Below are 20830 nucleotides of genomic sequence, written 5' to 3'. Positions count from 1 at the left end.
GTTTCTTAGAAGGAAGAAGTCACTGGAATACTCTTCCTTCAGTCTTGTCGCCTGGCTGCCTCTTACTCATCCTCGTCACCACACGACCCCATTTACTCCTTTACTTGTCAGTTCACCTCATACAGTTTTGGTGAGAGCAAGGTCCCTGACTTCTGGTTCACTATTGCAGTCCCAGTTCCCGTCATGTAATAAATAGTCATTCAACAAATGTTTGCTAATTAATGAATGCATGGGGACTATCAAGGAGGTAGAATCCCTAGAATGGGACTATTGCCTAGAGGTGAGAGAATGAAGTCAATGATGGCACACTATTTCTGGCTTATGTGGTTGGTTAGAGGGTGTGACCTTTCTTCATGAGTCAACATGAGAGGGACAACAGAATAATTGAAGATGAAATTTGTCCTGGATGTGTTAAAATTGAGGAGGTGCTTTTTGAATAGTCCCTGTAGACAGTTGAACACAGGGTGTGGATTGGAGCTTGAGAAAAATGGAATTGGCCAGGAAGAACGTGTAACATGAGAAATGACTCTTCAGTGCTCCCATTCATTGAGTAGCATCACCCACCTTATTGCCCAAGCTAGAAATCAGGAAATCATCCTTGCTACCTCCCTCTCCCGCACTTCCTACATCCATCCATCACCAAGGACTGAGGATTCCACTTCCTGTCTCTCACACCCATAAACTTCCCTCTAATCTCCTTGTTACCCCTGGAGTCCCTGCCAACCACCTCTCTCCCACAATATGGCAAGGGACTTCTAATTGGTCTCTCAAGTCCACACCAATGGTCATCCACTCACTGTATTCCAGCTAAATCAATCTTCTCTTGCTCCTTGAAAGCACCAATCTCCTTCTTGTCTTAAGGCCTTTATCCATGAGGTTCCCTCCACCAAGAACACTGCTTCCTCCCTCTGCCCATCTCTGGTCTATTATTTAGGTCTCAGCCTAAATGTCAGGTTCTTGTGGAGGCTTTCTTTGACTACTCCCCACCTCACCCACCTTTGTAGCCTCAGAAATTTAACCTTTTTTGGAAAATCATGGGGTGATTGGGCTTTTAGTGACAAATAAAACTTTAAAAGACTTATGTATCAAATTAAAATATTAATTAAAATGAAAACTGTAACTATTGAGGATCAGAAACTCATGAGTATGGACAAGTACATTTTTTTCCATAGAATGCAAATCTACACTGAAAGCTGCATAGCTTGTGAGTACAGGACCAGACAAGGGGCATGAGCTGCTTGCTCTAAATGGTTAAATTTACTAACCCATGATACCCCAGCACACTTGTTTCCACCACAGAGATCTCCCCTGACACCTGTTCCTAGGCCACCACCCCAGTGCTGAACATCCGCCACCAATGTTTGCTCCCAAATCCTAAGCTTCAGTGGTTAATTTGCTACCATGTCAGACCTAACACTTGCTTCTTGTACAAGTATGTTAACATCAACCTGGTTAATACTTAATAAGGTTAAGGTCACAATCTTTTCTTTTGCACGGATCTGCTTTGATCTATTGTATGTATTTTATAGTTCAATTTTAAGAGCTATGAAAGCAGACTCTTATAGGACTTATATTCACTTCTTTGAAAGTCTGTTATTCACTGTATTTGTTTAGATTCCTTCAGGATCTGCATTGCTGATTGTTGGAGCAAATACAACTCTGTAGCCTGGAAGCTACAAACCTTCTGATGGTCTGTGGGGTTGTCAGTGCAGGTCCAAGAAGGTGATTTAACTCTAAGGATTTTGGAATCTTTTGGAAGGAAGTTGTTAGCTAAGGGGGAAGGCTGAAACGTTCATATGCACAAAACCTAGTTCTATTCTTAACCACCACACAAATATTCTTGCAAGATTGTCTGTAAGAAGCCCCCTTAGAAAGTCTTCATCTTCCGTGGAACTTAACCTTCTATCTCAATGTATTCCATACTAATCAGGTGTCATGGGAAACAAGCAAATTGGCACCTGTAACTCCTAGAGGGGTACAGTGTCTGGAGTCTTTAGCAGAAGAGCGTCAAAACATTCTCTGTTTTCTGCCTCAGACCAAAGGGGACGTTTAATGATGAGATCATTCTTGTAAATTTATTATCTTGAAACAATAGGTAGGAGAGGCTTTGTTTTGACAGAGGGCACTACAATGGGACCAATCCATTGGGGCCTCCTTTTGTTTCCGGTTTGGTCTGCTTTTGAAACTTGGAGTAAATTTCCATTGTTACCATGTTTTCTTTCAAGTACTCTAACCATGGATGAAAGGAAGTGAAAGAGAAGTGCTTGGGTGGCAGAGACAAGCACCGGCCATGTGGCTTGTCCTAGAGAGCTGACCCCTGAGGTGTGCCATGGCCCAGTGTCAACCCTGATGGGGTGCCCAGGACCTGTCTGGAAATGCATAGAATCTGACTTTCAGGATATTCATCTCTAGTGTTAGGAGCATGTCCTTAACATCTGTAACTGTCCTCAGTAATCCATTTTCATACCTGAGTGAGGAGAACAATGATAGTTGAGAGGTTTTCCCAGGGAATGGACCCATAAATCTGAAATTGAACAGGCTTTGCTCAAATACATCTGGTACTATTACCAAGTGTAAGAAAGGAATAGGATTCTACGGTGTTTCCTTGAAAATAAGACTAGCCCGACCATCAGCTCTAATGTGTCTTTTGGAGCAAAACCGTGTATAATATAATGTAATGTAATATAATATAATAATAATATAATACAATATAATTATGATATAATTATAATATAATATAATAAATATAATAATATAATACCAGGTCTTACATTAATTTTTGCTCCAAAAGACGCATTACAGCTGATTGTCTGGCTAGGTCTTATTTTCAGGGAAACATGGTAGCACCTCGAGATACAAGCAATACATACTCATGCATGTGATTATTAATATACACGATAGCCATAAAAGACATATATAACTTCTAAACAAAATTTACACAAAACTCTGCTGTGAGAATAATTTATTTGTATTCTTATGTAGAAATGTGTTATAGAGACAATAGAAAAAAACATTAAGTGCTCCCTAAGAAAACTTATAAAATACTCAATTTTAGGACAATGCTTAGTAACAAAAATAGCTTGAGAAAATTAATACCATTTAAATTAAACAATGTACAAGGCTTTAAAATGTTCCTATTTACAAGTCTGTCTGAGCACAGGGGAGAAGGCATGTAATTAGCACACTACACAGAACTTCATTCTGAAGAACAACTTGGAGACATTTCAGAGGCCTCTGGTTCACCCAACCACCGCCCAGGTTCTTCATGCCTGGTTATCTTTGGTTATGCTTGCTTTTTAGTTTTCCCCCAAATCTTATTTCACAAATTATCTAACAAGGGAGATTTCAGTTCAAACACTGAAGATTTAGTTTTTCCACAGGAATATACACATGCCTCTATGACAGCTGCAAGTTCATGGTTTCAAAAGGCTTTGGTCATAGGGTTTTAAAATTGGAACAAAGTTTATTTTCCTGAGAAAAGGAAGAAGTGAGCTTCTTCCTAAAATATTTGTAAGTTTACGTCCCTTTTTAAGTTTATTCACTCAGTAAACTGTATATTCTGCACTGAACCCTGCAAACCCAAAGAGGAAAAAACCTTTGGATTCCACAGTTTTACTTTTTGCATTCTCCAGAATATTGAATCAATACATACTGAGGTGGAAGGTGATGGGCAGAATTTTCCATTGGCATCTTCAGCACATTTGGGTATAGAATCCTTATAGAACTGGTAAGTTTAAATTAAAAAAAAAAGAAAATCCTTTATATTATTTTTTGGTGGTTCAAATACCATTGGTTTCTGAGTGAGAATATTGTGCGTGTTCAGAAAATAATGATTTTTTTAAAGTCAGCAATTCAAAAACTTCTAAACACCCAGAAGCAATCTGACCTTAACTTTTAGTCTTTATAACATATAAGACATCATCAAATGAATTGAAAAGGTAACTTTAAAGGGCCCTAGGATGTTGACTTCACTCTATGTATGCATTTGTGGCATATACAAAATCAATTTAGGGATTAAAGTAAAAATAGTTGTGCTGAGTATTTTTTAAAAATGTAAATTTTCTTTAATATCTAGGACCTGGTTAAGCCAGGAACTTCTCTTATTTTATCTCATTGAAGACAAATCCATTCTCATAAGAACAAGACAATAACCTCTACCTAAAAAATCCTTTGCAATCTCCAAGAGCAGTAACAATACAGAATAACTCGGACCAACAAAAATCCTTTCTCCTAAGGCAGCTCTGACAGCCTGAAAAAATCCAGCTATCTCCTGTAAGTGAATGTCACCCACACGATGACAGCATTGAGGCCATCCTGCTGAGGGGACAGGAACAAGCTCAGTGATCAGCCTGCACCCCTGCAGTGTGGATCACAGCTGTGACGTGTGACTTGCATTGATTTTCACGGGCCAAACTGCTTATCTGAGAATTCTGGGTTGACTCCGAGTTGGTGATCGTGAATTCCATTCCCTTAAGGCTTAGTTGATTTATAGAGCTTAATTTTTAATACTGTTAACGTCATTGAACCAACAAAATACCCAAAATATCAATAAATACCAATAATTAGCTCCAGTCTCACTTCCTCTTTCTGCGGGAGCATTGTGGCTTTATAAATATATTACAGTGCCAACGCCCCATGAGGGGTTACAATTCCATAGCCAGAGCACATCGTCTGGATGTGTCTGTCTCATGTTGAGGGATATTCCTGAAGTTTAAAAGGAAACTACGAAATGAGCATAAGAACACATTGCTGGTGGGTCAGTAGGAAAGTGGTTGCTAATGAAAAACAACAGTGTGCCGAGACCTTGGAAATCAACCGGAGCAGGTAGTCAGAAATGCCGTGTGACCATGGCTGTGGTGGGGGCTGCTCTCACAGAGGGCTTTCAACCATCCTTTTCCTGGCTTGCAGGTAGAAGATGCGGTTTTCTTCAGGATAAGTGACTTTACTGAGGGGCATTCTGTAGATGTTGGGGTTTTGCGTGGTCACCAAGAGGAAGAGCAGTGTGGCCAAACAGAAGGGCCAGGTACAAGCTGGCAATCCCACCTGAGGGAGAAGAGACAAGCCACACTCATTTCTGAGATCCTGTCGGAAATCTAAGCTGCACAGAGCATTACCCTTCACTCTATTCTCACTCTGCCCAGGGGGATGAACCACTGGGACTGTTGCTCTGGGCTCTGCTTATGCCCACAGAGACTGAGGCTAAGATCTCAGGGCATTTAGCAACTGAAATGTCATCATCCATTCTTTAGGGTGGCCAGTTTTGTTTCTACCGTATGTATGTTTCCCTTCCCCTCACTCGTACATTCAGATTTCTTACACCAGATGTGCAAAGATGGTACTTGGCACACAGAGATGATACTTAGCAAACTACCAATGGCTCTTGACCACTCATCACACTCACAAGGCCTTCTTTGATTAGTTCAGCCCACGGTGACCTCTCCCTACTTGACTTCTACCCACACTAGGTCTTGGACTTCACTTGCTTTACTTTTTCTCACTCTGTTTCCCAAATAGACTCTAAGCTCCTTGTGGGTAAGTCTTTCTTCTGTGCTATCTCTGGAAACTCATGTAACTCTGAGCATACACCATGCACGTGGTAAGGTCTGGCTCCATGTATGGACTCCCTGAGTGTGACGGTACCTAAACTTGACTGTACGTCAGACTCATCTGATGGGAGGGTTAAAAAACACAGATGCCCACATTCCATACCAGATCCACTGTATTAGAAAGGCCAAAGAATGGGGCCTAAGGATCTGTGTTCTTCAAAGTCTCCCTAGCTGACTCTGTTGTGTAGCCTGCCCAATTCTGGTCCATGGACTGATGTCTGTGAATCTTTGTTGGGATGCGAAGGGCCCCACGATGCTCTAATGTATTCCCTGTCATGCCTGTAATGTCACTTTGACTTTCCACCAGAAAGCTACTGTCCCCAGAGGATGCTCCCAGATAAACTTTCTAGGTTGCTGTGGAGAGGGCTAGGTACTATCTTGACCCATTAGTAGCCATGACCACGTCCACATGGATTGAGCTGTCAGAAACTGGCCCTGCATCATTTGAAATGGTGGGTGTTGAAGAGAGAAAAATATTTGGGGTACCGGGAGGTAGGGGTCCTGGAACAGTCAGAGGATACTGGGCTTCTCGGGGGGGGTGGGAAAAAGAAGGTCAAAGGGCAGGACAGTGCTGAAAAGGAGAGACTGACAGGAGGTACTTAATGGGTAATGATTTTATCTGTTAAATAAGTCAGCCAGGACATGTGTCTGAATAAGTCTTACTGATGACTGATGGGAGATTTAAATAAAGAGAAGGGATTTGAAAAACTATTGATTTGATTAAAAAAAATCTGGGTCTTTAGCCAGTTATCCTTTTCATCCCTTTCCTGCTTTCTCAACTACTACACAGTCCTGGCTTTCTGTTCAAGTAAAAGACATCCTAAAGTCAACTTCTTGACACAGGTTTGGAGTATGAACTTATAATATGTTATACAACCTAAGTTGGTGATTGTAGTTTGGTGATTGTAGTTTGAAACAAAGTTTACTGTGATGCTGGAAAGTGAGTGAGGACAGCAGGTGCAGGAGAAAGGGCAAGTGGTAGTGTCGCAGTCATGGATCCTGCCAGGGACACCACCCGTGTGGACTTCAGTTTCCATATCATTGAAAACTGATCAATCATGCTGCTGACAAAGCAAGATCAAAGCAAACTCACCACAGCCATCAGGTGTGCCATGCTGCCTCCCAGGTAGGCAGTGAGCAGGGCTACAAAAAAAGAAGAAAGAACAATGCTTGGTAGGTTTCATTTCATTACAGGAAATGAAATGTATAATTCCCCTGGAATGCAAACTTCCGCATTTTGTCAGCTAGCCCAGCGCCCTAGTTACAAGTATGAGCTTAGAGTCAGCAGCTCTGGGTTTGAATCCAGACTCCACCACTTAGGAGCTTGGTGGCCTCTGTTCTAAGCCTCCATTTCCTCGCTTGTACAAAGGAGGTAATAGGGTTACTTCTCTCACGAGCTGGTGTGAGCATGAAAGAAGATAATGCTTGGGCGTAGCACACAGGAAGTACTCAATGAAGTAATTACTCTTCTGCGGTTACTATTTTGTTGTTGCTATCGCTGATACTTAAGGAAAAGGTCTTCCATGGCTAATAAAGTTCTCTATTATTTTATCCAAGCGTAGTTGAATTAAAAGGAAACTTACGAATGTTTCTTGAGATAGCATGGTTTCTATACAATTTCACTGCATCTGGGATTCTCACATAAACGTTAGAATTCAGTTACAAAACAATCATGGTATTAAAAGATAAGAAGGTAGTTACTCAGAAATCAGCAGAAACTGAATACTAACTTAGGATTCCTCCCAGACTAACATTTTTCCAAATCCCATTAATGCTGGCATACAGGTCGCCAATGAATAAACATGCTACCTTAAATTTTACTTTGAGTGAGCATGAATCTTAGAGTAGGTAATTAGAGTGTATGTGTGACTTCCAATGTAAAACAACAAAAACAAAGATCTCATGTAGGGGCTCACCAATTCCTCAATTTTGGTTGCAGAGGGGCCTCAAGGAGACAGCCTGAAGAATGACCTTCACACGGCACTTGGGCCACCAGCACTCACTGTTAGACTATCTAGTCCTCCTGTTTGGTGAGAAATCTTATTGGCTACCTTAGGGGGCGGGGCAGGAAATGGTGGGAGGACTCTGTGAGCCCTCTTTCCCATCCCTTTGTCAATATTTTGTCTCTCTATCCTGGTGTATTTTTGTTCAACAGGAGACCTAATTCTTTCACATCTCCATTGTCTCACACTAGTGGGAAAAGCTTGTTTTTGGAAACTGGGCTTCAAATTCCAGCTCTGCCATTTTGTTTGTTGTACAGAAAAATCACTGAACTTCTCAGAATCTAGCTTCACCATCTATAAAAGGGCAACTTGGAGACATACTTTACAGGGAGGTGATGTATCTCAAATGAAATCATGTATTTCCACAAACAATAGCTGTAAACTCACCCCTGTCACCATGGGATTAAGATATACAGCTCTGAGCAGAAACGTGTTACAGCTTGCAGTGGAAGGGTTTCTGTGCTTGGTTTCAATAATTTCATTCTTTTCCCCCCCTATTTCTTCCATTCATTCATTCATTCATTCATTCACTCATTCATTCAACAAATATTCACAGGCTCTCGTCTAAGCACTGGGGACACTGTCCCTGCTCTCTTGAGTACTATCTCTTCCATGACACTTCCTCTGAGCACCTGAGACCTTATTGCTATTTCTCTCCTATAAATACCTTCCAAGGCATAATCTTGGCACTCAAGTCTCATACTGTTATGCTGTTTCAAACGGATCTCCAACTTCACACAGATTTTCCCTCCACAGTAAGAGTGTCAGACTATCTAATGGTAGCTGCCCATCAACAAGACTTGCTGAGTCGGACTGAAAAGCCTTCATCAGAGGTGAAATCCTGCACACCATGGTTTGAAGGTAATGACCCTGACAGGGCTCTGGGTAGCCGAGGGAGACAAAAAGCCGCTGGAGTGCTGAAGGGAAGACTGGATTTCCTCTCACCACAGACAATGTCTCTCCCAACAGACCACCATGGGTGAGTACTACTATGATGACCCAATCATGAGAAAGAGATACGAAAATGTGTTTACAGTTTGCCCTTGTAACATGATGAAAGGGAGCAATTCCTTGTCCTAAGCAGTTTCTGGTTCAGAGGCAGAGAAGGCAGCATTGCCAAGTTCTACCACAGTTTCCCCAGTTTTCCTCCTGATAAAGCCACATGAACCAATAAAAGAGTACCTCTGTAATAAACATCCGTCATTTATTTACCTTGGCTGACGTGGTTGGTTTTCAGTTTGGCAGTATCGAGGTGACGTGGGCAAGCTGAAACTTGCTGTGGCATTTTACCTGTGAGATTTGCTTAAGAATAGGGGTTGGAGGTCTGTCTTAAAACTTTACGTCCAAAGATGAAAAACACTTATAGCACTCAGTGTGGATGAAATGGGCACTCTTACATGCTGTCGGTGGCAGGGGACACTAGTATGGCCTTTGTGGGGTGAATTTGGCATCTACTGAAATTAAAATTGGCAGAGCTTGGATTTTGGCCCCAGGGTCTGGGCTCTTGACTGATTCAATATATTGCCTTAACGATTATACTAAATTAGTAAACAAAATCTGATCTACCCAAAGAAAGGTTGGCATAGTCTCCAAGTGGTCCCCAGAATAAAGGTCCCCAAAGATGTCCACGTCTTAATTCCCAGAACCTGTGAATATGTTACCTTACATGGCAAAAGGGACTTTGTAGAGGAGATTAAGTTAAAAATCTTGAGATGGGGAGATTATCCTGGATTATTCAAGTGGGCCCAGTGTAATCACAGAGTCTTTATTAGAGGGAGGCAAAAAAGTTCTATCCAGAGAGTAGGATGGAGGGTTAGCACCATCTGCTTTATACTATTCCATATTGATTGAATTTTTTTTCTTGTACAATAAGGCTGTACTACATCTATAATAAAAAAATAATGAAGATATTCCCACTTTGGGGAAATACATCTGCAAATGCCTTTGGCTTCTTCCCTTTCCATGGTCTGTCAAGACCTCAACAACTACTCTTGTGACCAAAACATTCTGCTTGAGCTTTAAGGATGTGCTCAGGCTGTCCCCATGCTGGTCCACACCATCCTCCCCAACAACTAGACGTCCTCCTCTTAGCTTTTAGGACTTAGAGAAATGTCACCTTCTCTAGAGGTGCTTCTTGGTGATTCTGAACTGTAACGTTCACCAAAGAATCTTGTACTGTAGATGTCTCCTTGTTCTGCTATAAACACTGTATAGTCTCCCTTGGGTTCTCTCTCTCTCTCTCTCTCTCTCTCTCTCTCTCTCTCTCTCTCTCTCTCTCTCTCTCAGCTTCTGCCCTTGACTATAATACTCTGTGTGCAGGCACTACCTGGGATATAAAGCTTCTAAATCACTAACTCTTTCCAGTACTATCTGGGTTGTATCATGAGTGTTTAATATGTATTTGCTGCTACTGCCAACCCAGAAAAACAAAGATATGCGCGCCAAATGAAGGTGTGAAACCTCAAACTAACCTCAGAATAAAGATTCTAACCCAGCTGAGCTCAGGTGGCCATATAATCTGTCTGTAGCTTTCTCTTTTGCCCTAAGCTTGTGAGCAAATATGGGAAAATGAGCAAAACGTTTTGACAGGGCTATTAGGTGAAATAGCCGTGAACTACAAAGAAATTGGCAAAATGACATATAAGTGGCAAAACCACAGTAACTTGAGTTTTGTTAATCTTGCTACAGCATTGGAAAATCAAAATTGAATGAGGCCTTAGAAATCCGTGGTCCCATCCCACCTCTTGCCCAATGTAAGGATCCATTCTAAATCCTGTCTGATACATGGTCCACCATTTTAATAATGGTTTAGATACCATGGATTAATTAATCTGTGATAAACTGACTCTAGACAAATATTTCCATTAGATTGGAAGTAATTTCTGCACATTTCACTATCCTTCCACTCCTTTGTCACTCAGGGAGTGTCATTTCCTTCACTCTAGCACATTATGTTAAATGTTCTTACTTGTATTGAATTAGGGACACAGAGGCTATGGGAAAATAAGCATCCCTTACAATGACTTGAGCAATCCATTAGCTCTTCAAATCCAAGTCACTTGAGGTGTGTTTGTACCTAATGCATGAAAGCTACTAAAGGGAAGTAGAGTAGTGTACTGTGCATAACTCTGGAGGATGTTAGATTCTGCGTTTACATTTACCGCTAATTGACTGCATGCTTTTCAGCACACCACTTTATCTTCCTAGACTTAGTACCCCGACAGTAAAATGAGAAGATTGGAGTGGAGATCTCCAGAACCCCCTCTAGTGCCAACAGGCTGGGTCGGCACTAGAATACTGGAGTCAGAAGTATTTCTACAACAATTCTCAAAATGCCATCCCCAGGGCAATAGCACCAGCCCTACTTGGCATTTGGTTAGAAATGCAAACTCCTTCCTCCACCGCTAACAGTGAATCAGGGTGTGGAGATGGGCCCCGCAATCTGCATTTTAACAAGCCTTCCAGGTAATTTGATGTACACTCAAGTCTGAGGACAGTTGGATTAATGTGATTCTCAAAGGACCACATGGCATCCTACCTGATTCACCAGGGGAAATGGCTCTGTATTTAGCTTGGGCTATTTTCTTGGAGTTTCTTGGATCAAATGATTAGCATGAAGGACACAGGACAAGTTGAGTTCCTATCCCCTAACATATATGTATTGTAAAATGGGTAACAATGCCCCAGGTTCCCCTGTTGTCACCATAACCACTGAGATAGGCAGAGCCGACTTGAATACTCGCAGAGAGGGGATGTCACTTCTCCTGGTCACATGCTTAGAGAGCAGGGGCCTAAACTTGAAACCTGGCCCTAGGTTCTCCCACAGTCCTCTCTTACTGTTTGTCCTGGATTTTGATCCCGGGGTCACAAGCAACCCTCCCACAGATGCCTGGATACTCACCACAGGCGAGTGCCAGGAGGTGGGTTTGCCAGGTGAGTGCCATGAACATCCCTCCAACTGCAATGCAGGCCAGAGAGCTGTTGAAACCCCAGAGTCCAAAGTAGATGTCCTCAAACGGAACCGAAATACTGAGAGCTGTGAGGTAAGACAGGAGGAGTCAGAGCTGTGGACAAAAGGGGCCTGGGGGTGGTAGAAGCATCAGAGAATTCCTGATGGTCCCTTTGGGGACCATTTAGGGAAGCGGGGACCTCCAGAAAAAGTCTGGAGTCTAGAAGATGCTTGGGACAATGCATGGGGTGGAGGAGGTGCTCAATACTTGGTAACCCATCTTCTGCTTACCTGCTACCATCCCCAGCAACGATCCGATGGCAGCATGCAGACACATGAGGGGGGAGGAGAGTAGGATGGCGCACAGGAAAATGCCCCCTGTCCACGGATTGTAACAGCCATATATCTGACCAACACCCACAGGCAGGGATTTCAATAACTGCAAAAATGATTTAGGAAATAAAGACATTAAAACAATTAGACAGAAGCCTATAGGATACCCGCAAACATATACAAAGTGATACTCTTTAACATATCTTATCTTTCATGATCAGTGTTACTAATTTAAAAAATTCTCTCTCTCTTTCCAGAAAAATCTCGGTCATTTTTCTGCTTTATCCCCAGAGATACACCAGCCCATTGCTGGTGCACGTGGAGCCTGCCTTCTCCAAACTCCCCCTTACTCACTGGCTCTCCTCTTTGTGCTGACACTTGGCCTTGGTAGCTGATAAGGTCCCAGTGTGGCATCACTGCCCCCACTGTGATGATCTGCCACACTTCCCAGTAAGGATGGCAAGGACCACAGCTTACACGTCTATTGCTTTCAACTGTCCATCAGTGCCGGGTGCAATCCATCCAAGCATCTCTACAGCCCAGAGAGATATGATCACTCCCATGTAATTTGGTGGCTAAGGCTAGGGCCAGAGACCGGAAGTCAGGTTGTCTTAGCCTCTATTCAGGAGCAATTATCGGCAAGTTTGAGAATTAGGACCCTATTTACACTTCCGTTGTTAATGAGAACATGTATTAATTTAAACCAAGTTAAACCTTAGCTTATTACAGTTATCAACAACAGTCAGTCCTCAAAACACAAGAATACATGTAAATGTCACAATTCTACTTTCTGGCTGAGACCTGAAGTCAGCTAATGTGTTCACAGAATGGCAGCTCTCAGGAAGGCACAAGGTTTCATTCGAGCGAAAAAAACGATAATTCTTTATAACAATACTTCTGGTAGGGTCAGGATAGGCACAGTTAGCCATGTTAGTTCCTTTTTGACCAACAGCATTTACTGAAAGATGCCTTCCCACCTCCTATCTTGCTCCTTCTACCTTCTCCAGGTCATATGTGGACCTTTTTTGGCAAGGACCTTTGGGAGGCAGTGACTCTGATAAAGGGAGGCCCCGCTTTGGCACGAGGGAGGGTCCTCTCCCTTCATGCATTCAGCTGGATCTAATGCTGGCTTCCAGATGCTGGCTTGGTCCTTGCTCAGTGCATAGGACCATCCTGTGAGTTTGAGTCTACCCTCAGATGGGCCCTACGTTCTTCCAGCCATTCTGGATCATCATATTTACACACGACCATTTCCTGTTTCTTCTAGACTAGGGAATTGGACATGGCACGTCCAGCCGAACTCTCTTTCAGGTCGCCGGGGAGGTGGGGAGTTGGGTGAGATGGGAAAGAAGAGTGCTAATGTTGGGGTGGTAGTTCAGAAGGAGGAGAAAGACAAGATACTCACTTGCCCAGATCAACACTGTCCAATAGAGCTTTTGGTGATGGAATATTCTGTATCTGTGCTGTCCAATACATATGCCTATTGAGCACCTGAAATGTGGCTAGTGAGGCTAAGGAACGAAAGTGTAAATATTAATTTAAATTAATTTTGCATTTAAATTAAAATAGTCACATGGGCGCTAATAGCTACTGTATTGGACAGTACAGTTTTAGACAGATCAATGAATACTATTTTATAATATTTTTCATGGGGAGTTATAATAAATTTTTGATTTTCCTTCTGAGTTATTCCCAAATACTCCCACTCATTTTCTGGGCAAGAAGGTAAAGAGAAGACTACTTGAGCTCCTGACATGTTTTGATCTCTCAGCAAAGAGGATAGCAGGAGGTATTTTATAACCTGATAGTGGGGAAACCAGTCTTTTGCACATTAGAAAAGGTAAAGTTTCTTTGGTTTTCTTCTGATTTCAAGTGTTATCTTGTTTTTAATAAGCAAGAAACCTTAATTTGGTTTCTTGATTATTAAAAACAATGCGAAGAGCTGGAACTGGACTTGGGTTCACCAGGTTTTTAAAAATGGCATTCTCTCTATGGACATCTGTAAAGAGATACATAGGATACAGCCTATGATAGCAGTTCTCAAACTCTGGGCCACCTTGCAATTACTGGGGGAGCTTGTTAATACAGATTCCCAGACCACAGCCCCAGAGATTATGACATGTGCTCGTATTGGCATTTTATAAACTATGTTTCTGATGCCTACCAAAGCTTGAGAACCCTGAATTATTTTACATATTCTGTGAGATTGACCACAAGCAAAAGCAAAACAGAGGGGTTCTATGCTGAGATATAACAATAAGCAGCAAGTTCTTTGGATTGGAGGAAGCGGGTCATGGAGGATTTAGCCCTAGGCTGGAGGCCCCTACCTCAATGGCTGCACCCCATCACACCCACCCCAACAAGGGCCATTTTTTTTTAATTATCTCTTATTTAGTAACTTTTTTTTTTAATTGGGAAACAGCCATGGTCATTGGTTACATATTACTTTCATGCTACAATGACGTAGTTGACCCTTTTAAAGAGGGTGTAGCTCACAGTGGCCCATGCAGGGATTGAACCGAAAACCTTGGTGTTAGCAGCACCACACTCCAACCAACTGACCTAACCAGCCACCCATCAACGGCCAATTCTGCAGTAGCAGTTCTGACTTCCAGTGGAGCTATACTTTGGAGTTAGCACTGCAGATCTTAGGAGAAGAGGGGGAACAGTTAGCTCTGACCAAATAATCATTTAAAAAACTCCCTTAGAGCCCAAAGCTTTGGAGTAGAAACAATGCTTTAGCTGACAAGACAAAGACAGCAAGGCCTCCCTAGAGCTGAGTCTCTGTAAGGCTCTGATGCCCAGGAGGACACTGGGCGTCTTCCAGAGCCTGGGGGGAATGTGAGGAGACAGTGTGCCTTACCTGTAGGCCACTGAGTTCGGGCCAGGTGACATTGGGAACGGAGCTTACAGGTTTGATGATTTTGCTTGGGAAGAATGGACTGTAACATCCTGTGGCCGAAAGGTACATGGACAACACCATGTTGAAAGGCAGGGTGAAGACAGGGAGGTCCCATTTGCAGAATATGGAGTTCAATGCACTTGTGAAAAGTGGACTAAAAACAACAGCAGATCAGAATGGAAGAATATGCACATGACAGGCCATGTTGACAAACCAAATCTCTGTACGTACTATGGAGATTTCACAAGTATGTCCCTGAAGTGCTGTGATGAAAAACTTTTCACAGAAAAAAACAATAAAAAAATGAACCAGCTCATAAACACGCAACTCTCCAAAATCCAAACACACTTGGGATAAATCCTGTCATAGAGAGAATAATTCTTACATCAAGTCAAAAATTAACTCGTAGCCTATTTGATGTTTGAAAAATTATACTCTGGGGTTGCTCACAGTGAGCTATAAATCTGGGTTTCTAAAACATTTTGGAAGTATTTAAGACATTTGAAATAAAACACTGTCTACGCAGCTAAAGCCCCCTGTGTAATGCGCTTGTCTTACTCGCATGTCCCGCCCTCCCCACCAGAGGCAACCATGGTCTTCAACTTGTCTGTCATTTCCACCGGTCTGTAGTATATCTATTTTTGTAAAAGAGAAACAATTGTCCAAGGGAGGATGCAGGTGGTGATGGCTGGAGGAAAAAGGTCTTAAACTCAGTGGGGCAGAGTTTTAAGTCCTGGAGCAACGGATGGACTGTGTGAGCTTGGGCACGGCACTATTCCTGTTTCCTAGTCTGTGAGCTGGGGAATCAGAGTAGTTGGTCTCTGGGCCTCTTTTGCACGCTCTTTTGTCGACTCATTCAAAGAGCCATGACTTTAAGATCAGAATTCTGAATTTCTTGGATTGTGGGGGGCGGGGGGGTGAGCATCCACAGGCAACACCTCCTGTCCTTGAGCCTGTTCTTTAGAGCAGGTCGTAAGTTACCTCCTGGGCAGGTTGGCACTGCTGACAGGTTCTCTTCCACACACCTGTGGGTGCAGCCAGGGTGGGCGGCCTTCCTGCAGACACTGTCCATAGTGAGCTATACTTCTCACTTGTGTGGATATTAGTATTTTATATTCTAAATATGCTATAATAAGAAGGAAATGTTTGCTTCCAAAAAATGATTTAAGACACTGTCAAATAGAAACTAGTTTGGAGGATTCAGGTTTAAAAAAATTTTGAATTCAGTAAAGAATTTTTTTGTCACTCTGCCATGATGCTGATGTCATTCCTTAGTAAAGAATTTTTTCAAAGGGGGTGGGGTAGGGTTGTTCACAGAGGCACAGTGGTTCTCAAAGTGGGATCCCTGGGTCAGCCATCTCAGCATTACTTGGGAACTTGTTAGAAATGCAAATTCTCAGATTCCACCAAAGATGGACTGAATCAGAAATCCTGGGGAAGGGAGCAGCAGTCTGTGTTTCAACCTGCAGGTTAAAGACCAACTGATGCAGTTAGTGAGTGGTTCTAACTTTGGTTGTACTTTAGAACCCCGTGGGAGCCTTTAAATCTCCCAATGGCCAGGCAACACCCCTAACCAAGACCAATTAGACCAGAATCTTGGGGGCAGGGGGAAGGTGTGTATGGAGGGCCAGATGCATCGGTGTGTTTTAATACTTCCTGTTTCCAATAGACATAACCCGAATCTAAATTTTAGAAAATAATTTTTCTAACAGGAGTGTTATAAACATAAATAAAGTTGACCACTTAACCATTTTAAAGTGTGCAGTTCAGTGGCAATGAGTTTACAGTTCATTCATGTCATTGTACAACCACTACCACCATCCATTCATGGAACATGTTTCACCTTGCAAAACGGAAACTCTGTACCCATTAAACAGTAACTCCCTGTTCCCTCCTCCCCCCGTACATTTTTAAAAGGCATTTTGAAAATCAGGTCCAACTTACCAAGTCATGGACATAACAGATACGGGGAATAAGAGCCACCAGAAATAGTCTCCCTTCTGTGAAAACACAGCCATGAGTATTCCCACCAGTGTGGCGTTGTAGCCGTGGAGCCCCGCTGCAATTGCCGACCTGTGGGCGAGAGGCACATAGCGTGGACATTTCCCGGGCGGACACTGGCTGGACTTGCACATACGTGACACTTGTACGTGTAAATTCCAGATCATAGTCACATTAGAAAATGAGATTATATATAGAAATTTATTTCAAAGTCTATAGATGCCAAATACTAACAAAAACATGAAAAAATAGAATACACATAAGAAAAATACAAACTTGCATACAGAACAACCCCCTACAGGGGCATCATAGCTAAAGATATAATTCCAGCATCTAGGAGAGAAAGGAAAACCAGCAAGGCAACTGGTTCTGCTTCCTTTCAGCCTTTCCTTTGGGAAGTTATTATTTCTTTTAAATCGTTAACGGCCTCTGACTTGAATAGAGCTTTCAGATGAAACTGTTTCTGAAGTGTGATTTTCTTGGTAAGAGATGTAAGATTCTTGAAATGTAAATTCACTTTCATAGTGTCTTTGGTCTTATAAACATTCATCTTCCAACTTAGCATATATTTTCATCTTCCTGTGCTTCCATTTTTTGGTCTCCAAATATATATTTCCAAGATATTATAAAGAAAAACAATTTCTTATCTTTTATTTGGCAAGGCACTCCATTTAATTAGGTGCATATTTAGCACCTAATTCTTCCTTAGGTTCCTTTTTTGCTTCTCAGCATTTAACCTCACTTCTAAAAGTTGTCTTATGGATAAGTTTCTACTCCTGGCCAAAATAGTTCCCATGACATAATTGGGAATGAGAAGCACCAAGTGAGAAATGGAACGATTTTCATAGAATGAGCTGCAAGGTTGACAAGCCAGGCTCCTAAGGGCTCTGAGGGTTGGCAACATCTGGCACAATGAAGGGCCCGGCATTTAAGGTCAAAGTCCGCAGGGGCCATGGGTGTGAAAATGATGAAGTGAGTGGGTGAGGTTGAATGCAGGGCCTGAGGGGGAGGTGATGCAGCCAGTGAGCCACACTAAAGGGTAGAGGGTGGCATGAGAGCTTCTTCTTGGCTTGTTTTTAACTGGAGCAGGAGGCATCAGTGCAACAGCAAGATGAGGTCACTTCGTGGCGAGAACATTAGAGGTGGGACTCCCTGGTTAAAAGTCCTTTGTCTACCCTAAATAATACTTCGGGCTAAGTGGGTTGTGATGCAATTTGTACTGGTTTAACCAGCAAGTGACAATGCCCTTCAGAAACTGGGACTATACATGATGCCAGTGGAGAGCTAACGCAAAGACTTATCCTCTCAACAACTGACTTTCAGAATTAATGCTTGCGTTTGATCAACACATTTAATGGCAATGTCTACAAGTTATGGAATGCCATGATGAAAGCAACAAGAAGATGTGTATTCGCTTAAAACAGAGGATTGCTATTTTTTTTAATTAAATTTATTGGGGTGACAATTGTTAGTAAAATTACATAGATTTCAGGTGTACAATTCTGTATTACATCATCTATAAATCCCATTGTGTGTTCATCACCCAGAGTCAGTTCTCCTTCCATCACCATATATTCGATCCCCCTTACCCTCATCTCCCACCCCCTGAGGATTGCTATTTTAATGCAGTCTTAGGACCGAGGAAAATAAAACGAGATTTGAAAATGAGCACACGTGAATATGGCTTGTCTTTCACCTGATGAGGAAAATGGGTCAACTTTCACTGGAGCAAAGCAACGAAGGAATATTTGGTATGGCACAGTGCTGGACTACATCTCCAAAGTGGAATGACCATTTCTTGACGTGCACTGGAATAGGGCTTAACCTAAGATAAACAAGCACTCTCTACAGATAACAAATTAGGCTCCTCCGACCTGAAGGGAACACAGCAGTGCTGACTCTCCCCAGATGAATCTCCTTAGGCAATACACAGTAAGAGTTATGAGAGCTTAATTCTGTAACGACAATCCACTGGGGATTATGCATTGTTCCTGCACTCTTGGAAGACTGGCAGCCTCCCTGAAGGAACTGGTTAGTCAGAAGCCTTCTATGTCCCTGGTGGGAGTCAGCTAATCACTTCTTCAATGACAGACCAGTTTATAAAGTACACGCTATTTCTAACCTAACACCATAGTTCAGAAGATAGACTAACACTACTTAAGTCAGAGCTCGCTAACTTGGAATTTGTGGTTATTAATCTCTCTAGAAGCTGAACTAACCTTTATACTGTCTATGAAGAATGAATTTACTAAACAAATCACGGAAACAATATATAATGGGGATTGGTAAGCCAATAAGAATTTTCATGAACTCACACATTTTTGCTCAAACAAAATGCTGATGATAAATAACTGATCATTATTAAAGATCCCTTTAGAACGACTCCTGGGAATAATTTACAGCTTAGCTCTAGTTACCTGAGCTAAGGTAACTGGCAGCTCATACACTGCCACGAGAGTCTGGCATTATTCAGACCAGCCACTTATTCAGGTACCATGAATAAGAGGTTATAAATGATATGCTGACCTTTCACTAAAAGCAAATATAAAATGTTCTGTGGAATAAAGGTTGTTTCTCTGGGAAGGGTGGGGTTTTATTAGTACTGCTCCAAGTCATTGGTTGGCTCCTGTGTTCTTAGAAATGAGAAGAGCAGGCTTGGATGGACATGCTTACCTGTCCTGACTGAGCAACAGGGCTGTCATGGTGGAGACCACTGTTGCCACATAGCCATTGAGAGCCAACCAGGGGCTCTGGACCAGGAGTCCCACCAGAATCAGGATTCCACTGATGGGGTTATTAACAAACACCACTTGGGATATGCCACGAAGAACCCAGTCGATGAACTGGAGCACCGGGGGTTTGTCTGGAAGAGACGAGACAGGCAGAGCTAAGGAAGTGGCAAGGTAAATGGTGCCCCTTCCCAAGTTTAGGGCCCCCTTGAACAAAACCATCAAAATTCCCTCTGATGAAAGCAAAATTTGTTTTTTGATATTCTTTGAAGTTTTTTTTCTCTAAACTTTTTTCCCATTAGTGGCATCCAGATCCTTAAAAGCATCCAGTTTCTTTATGCTCAACCCATATTGTCCCTACTAGAACCTCAGTTCTGGAAAAGCCTCAAATGTACTTATTTACCATGCTTAGAAGGACACACTCTTAAGCCAAATAAATGAATCAGCAATAGTAAAATTTCAGATTTTAAGTACTGAAACTATAAGATGGAGCCAGTTGCCTTCCTCTGATATGAGCAGGGCCCTGGCTCAGAGCACTGTCTCCATAAAAAAATTTGACGGGCAGCCTGATGGCTCAGTTGGTTAGAGTGTGAGCATTGAATAACAGGGTTGCCGGTTCGAGTCCCACATGGGCCAGTGAGCTGCACCCTCCACAACTAGATTGAAGACAACGAGCTGCTGCTGAGCTTCCAGAGGGGCGGCCAGATGGCTCAGTTGGTTAGAACGCGAACTCTCAACAACAAGGTTGCCAGTTCAATTCCCACACAGGATGGTGGGCTGCACCCCCTGCGACTAAAGATTGAAAACAGTGACCGGACTTGGAGCTGAGCTGCACCCTCCACAACTAAATTGAAGGACAATGACTTGGAGCTGATGGGCCCTGGAGAAACACACTGTTCCCCAATATTCCCCAATAAAATTTTCATTAAAAAAACGTTTGAAGAGGCTTCCAAGTTAGAAGATAAAAAGTTGAGAAATGGAGAGGAAAGAGATAGAAAGTAGGTGAATATAACTAAAGCTATGAGTGGAAGAACCAGCAAAGAGTTTCTCCCAAAGCCATTTGTCCCACGTCTCCAAAGAATGGAAGTATAAATACCTTTAATCCAGTTGGTATATTCTCTCATATCACCGGTGATATAGCCAAGTGCCTTGGGGAGGCACCTTCTCCCTCGACACGGTGAAATCTGGTTTTCACCCCGGTCCACTTTAACGATAGTGGGGCTATCCTCCATGTCTAACTCTTCCTCTGGCACCTTGAGGAAATAACAGAGCTCATGAATACCCTAATATTCCAGACTGTCCCGCAT

The 20830-nt window shown here is 42.4% G+C and overlaps 1 protein-coding gene across 2 annotated transcripts in view; it reads right to left on the bottom strand.

Annotated features, from left to right (window-relative positions):
• Nucleotides 1-2945: 2945 nt before the first annotated feature.
• SLC14A1 (solute carrier family 14 member 1 (Kidd blood group)) overlaps nt 2946-20830 on the bottom strand; it is a 41645-nt gene continuing 23760 nt past the window's right edge. For both annotated transcript variants that reach the window (XM_019739701.3, XM_019739700.3), the window contains exons 2-9: nt 20620-20776; nt 19468-19657; nt 16738-16866; nt 14755-14947; nt 11850-11997; nt 11511-11645; nt 6700-6749; nt 2946-5043 (exon numbers count right to left, since the gene is read on the bottom strand). In XM_019739701.3, coding sequence (XP_019595260.2) covers nt 4870-5043; nt 6700-6749; nt 11511-11645; nt 11850-11997; nt 14755-14947; nt 16738-16866; nt 19468-19657; nt 20620-20755 — 1155 coding nt within the window. In that variant the 5' untranslated portion in view covers nt 20756-20776 and the 3' untranslated portion in view covers nt 2946-4869. The remainder of the gene's footprint in view (nt 5044-6699; nt 6750-11510; nt 11646-11849; nt 11998-14754; nt 14948-16737; nt 16867-19467; nt 19658-20619; nt 20777-20830) is intronic.

This window comes from Rhinolophus sinicus, chromosome 4 (assembly GCF_057876585.1).
Source record: "Rhinolophus sinicus isolate RSI-liver-muscle chromosome 4, RSI-T2T, whole genome shotgun sequence".
In the NCBI taxonomy this organism is placed as follows: domain Eukaryota; kingdom Metazoa; phylum Chordata; class Mammalia; order Chiroptera; family Rhinolophidae; genus Rhinolophus; species Rhinolophus sinicus.
The sequence above is the reverse complement of the archived record's forward strand: the minus strand, read 5'-3'. Positions and strand labels throughout refer to the sequence as shown.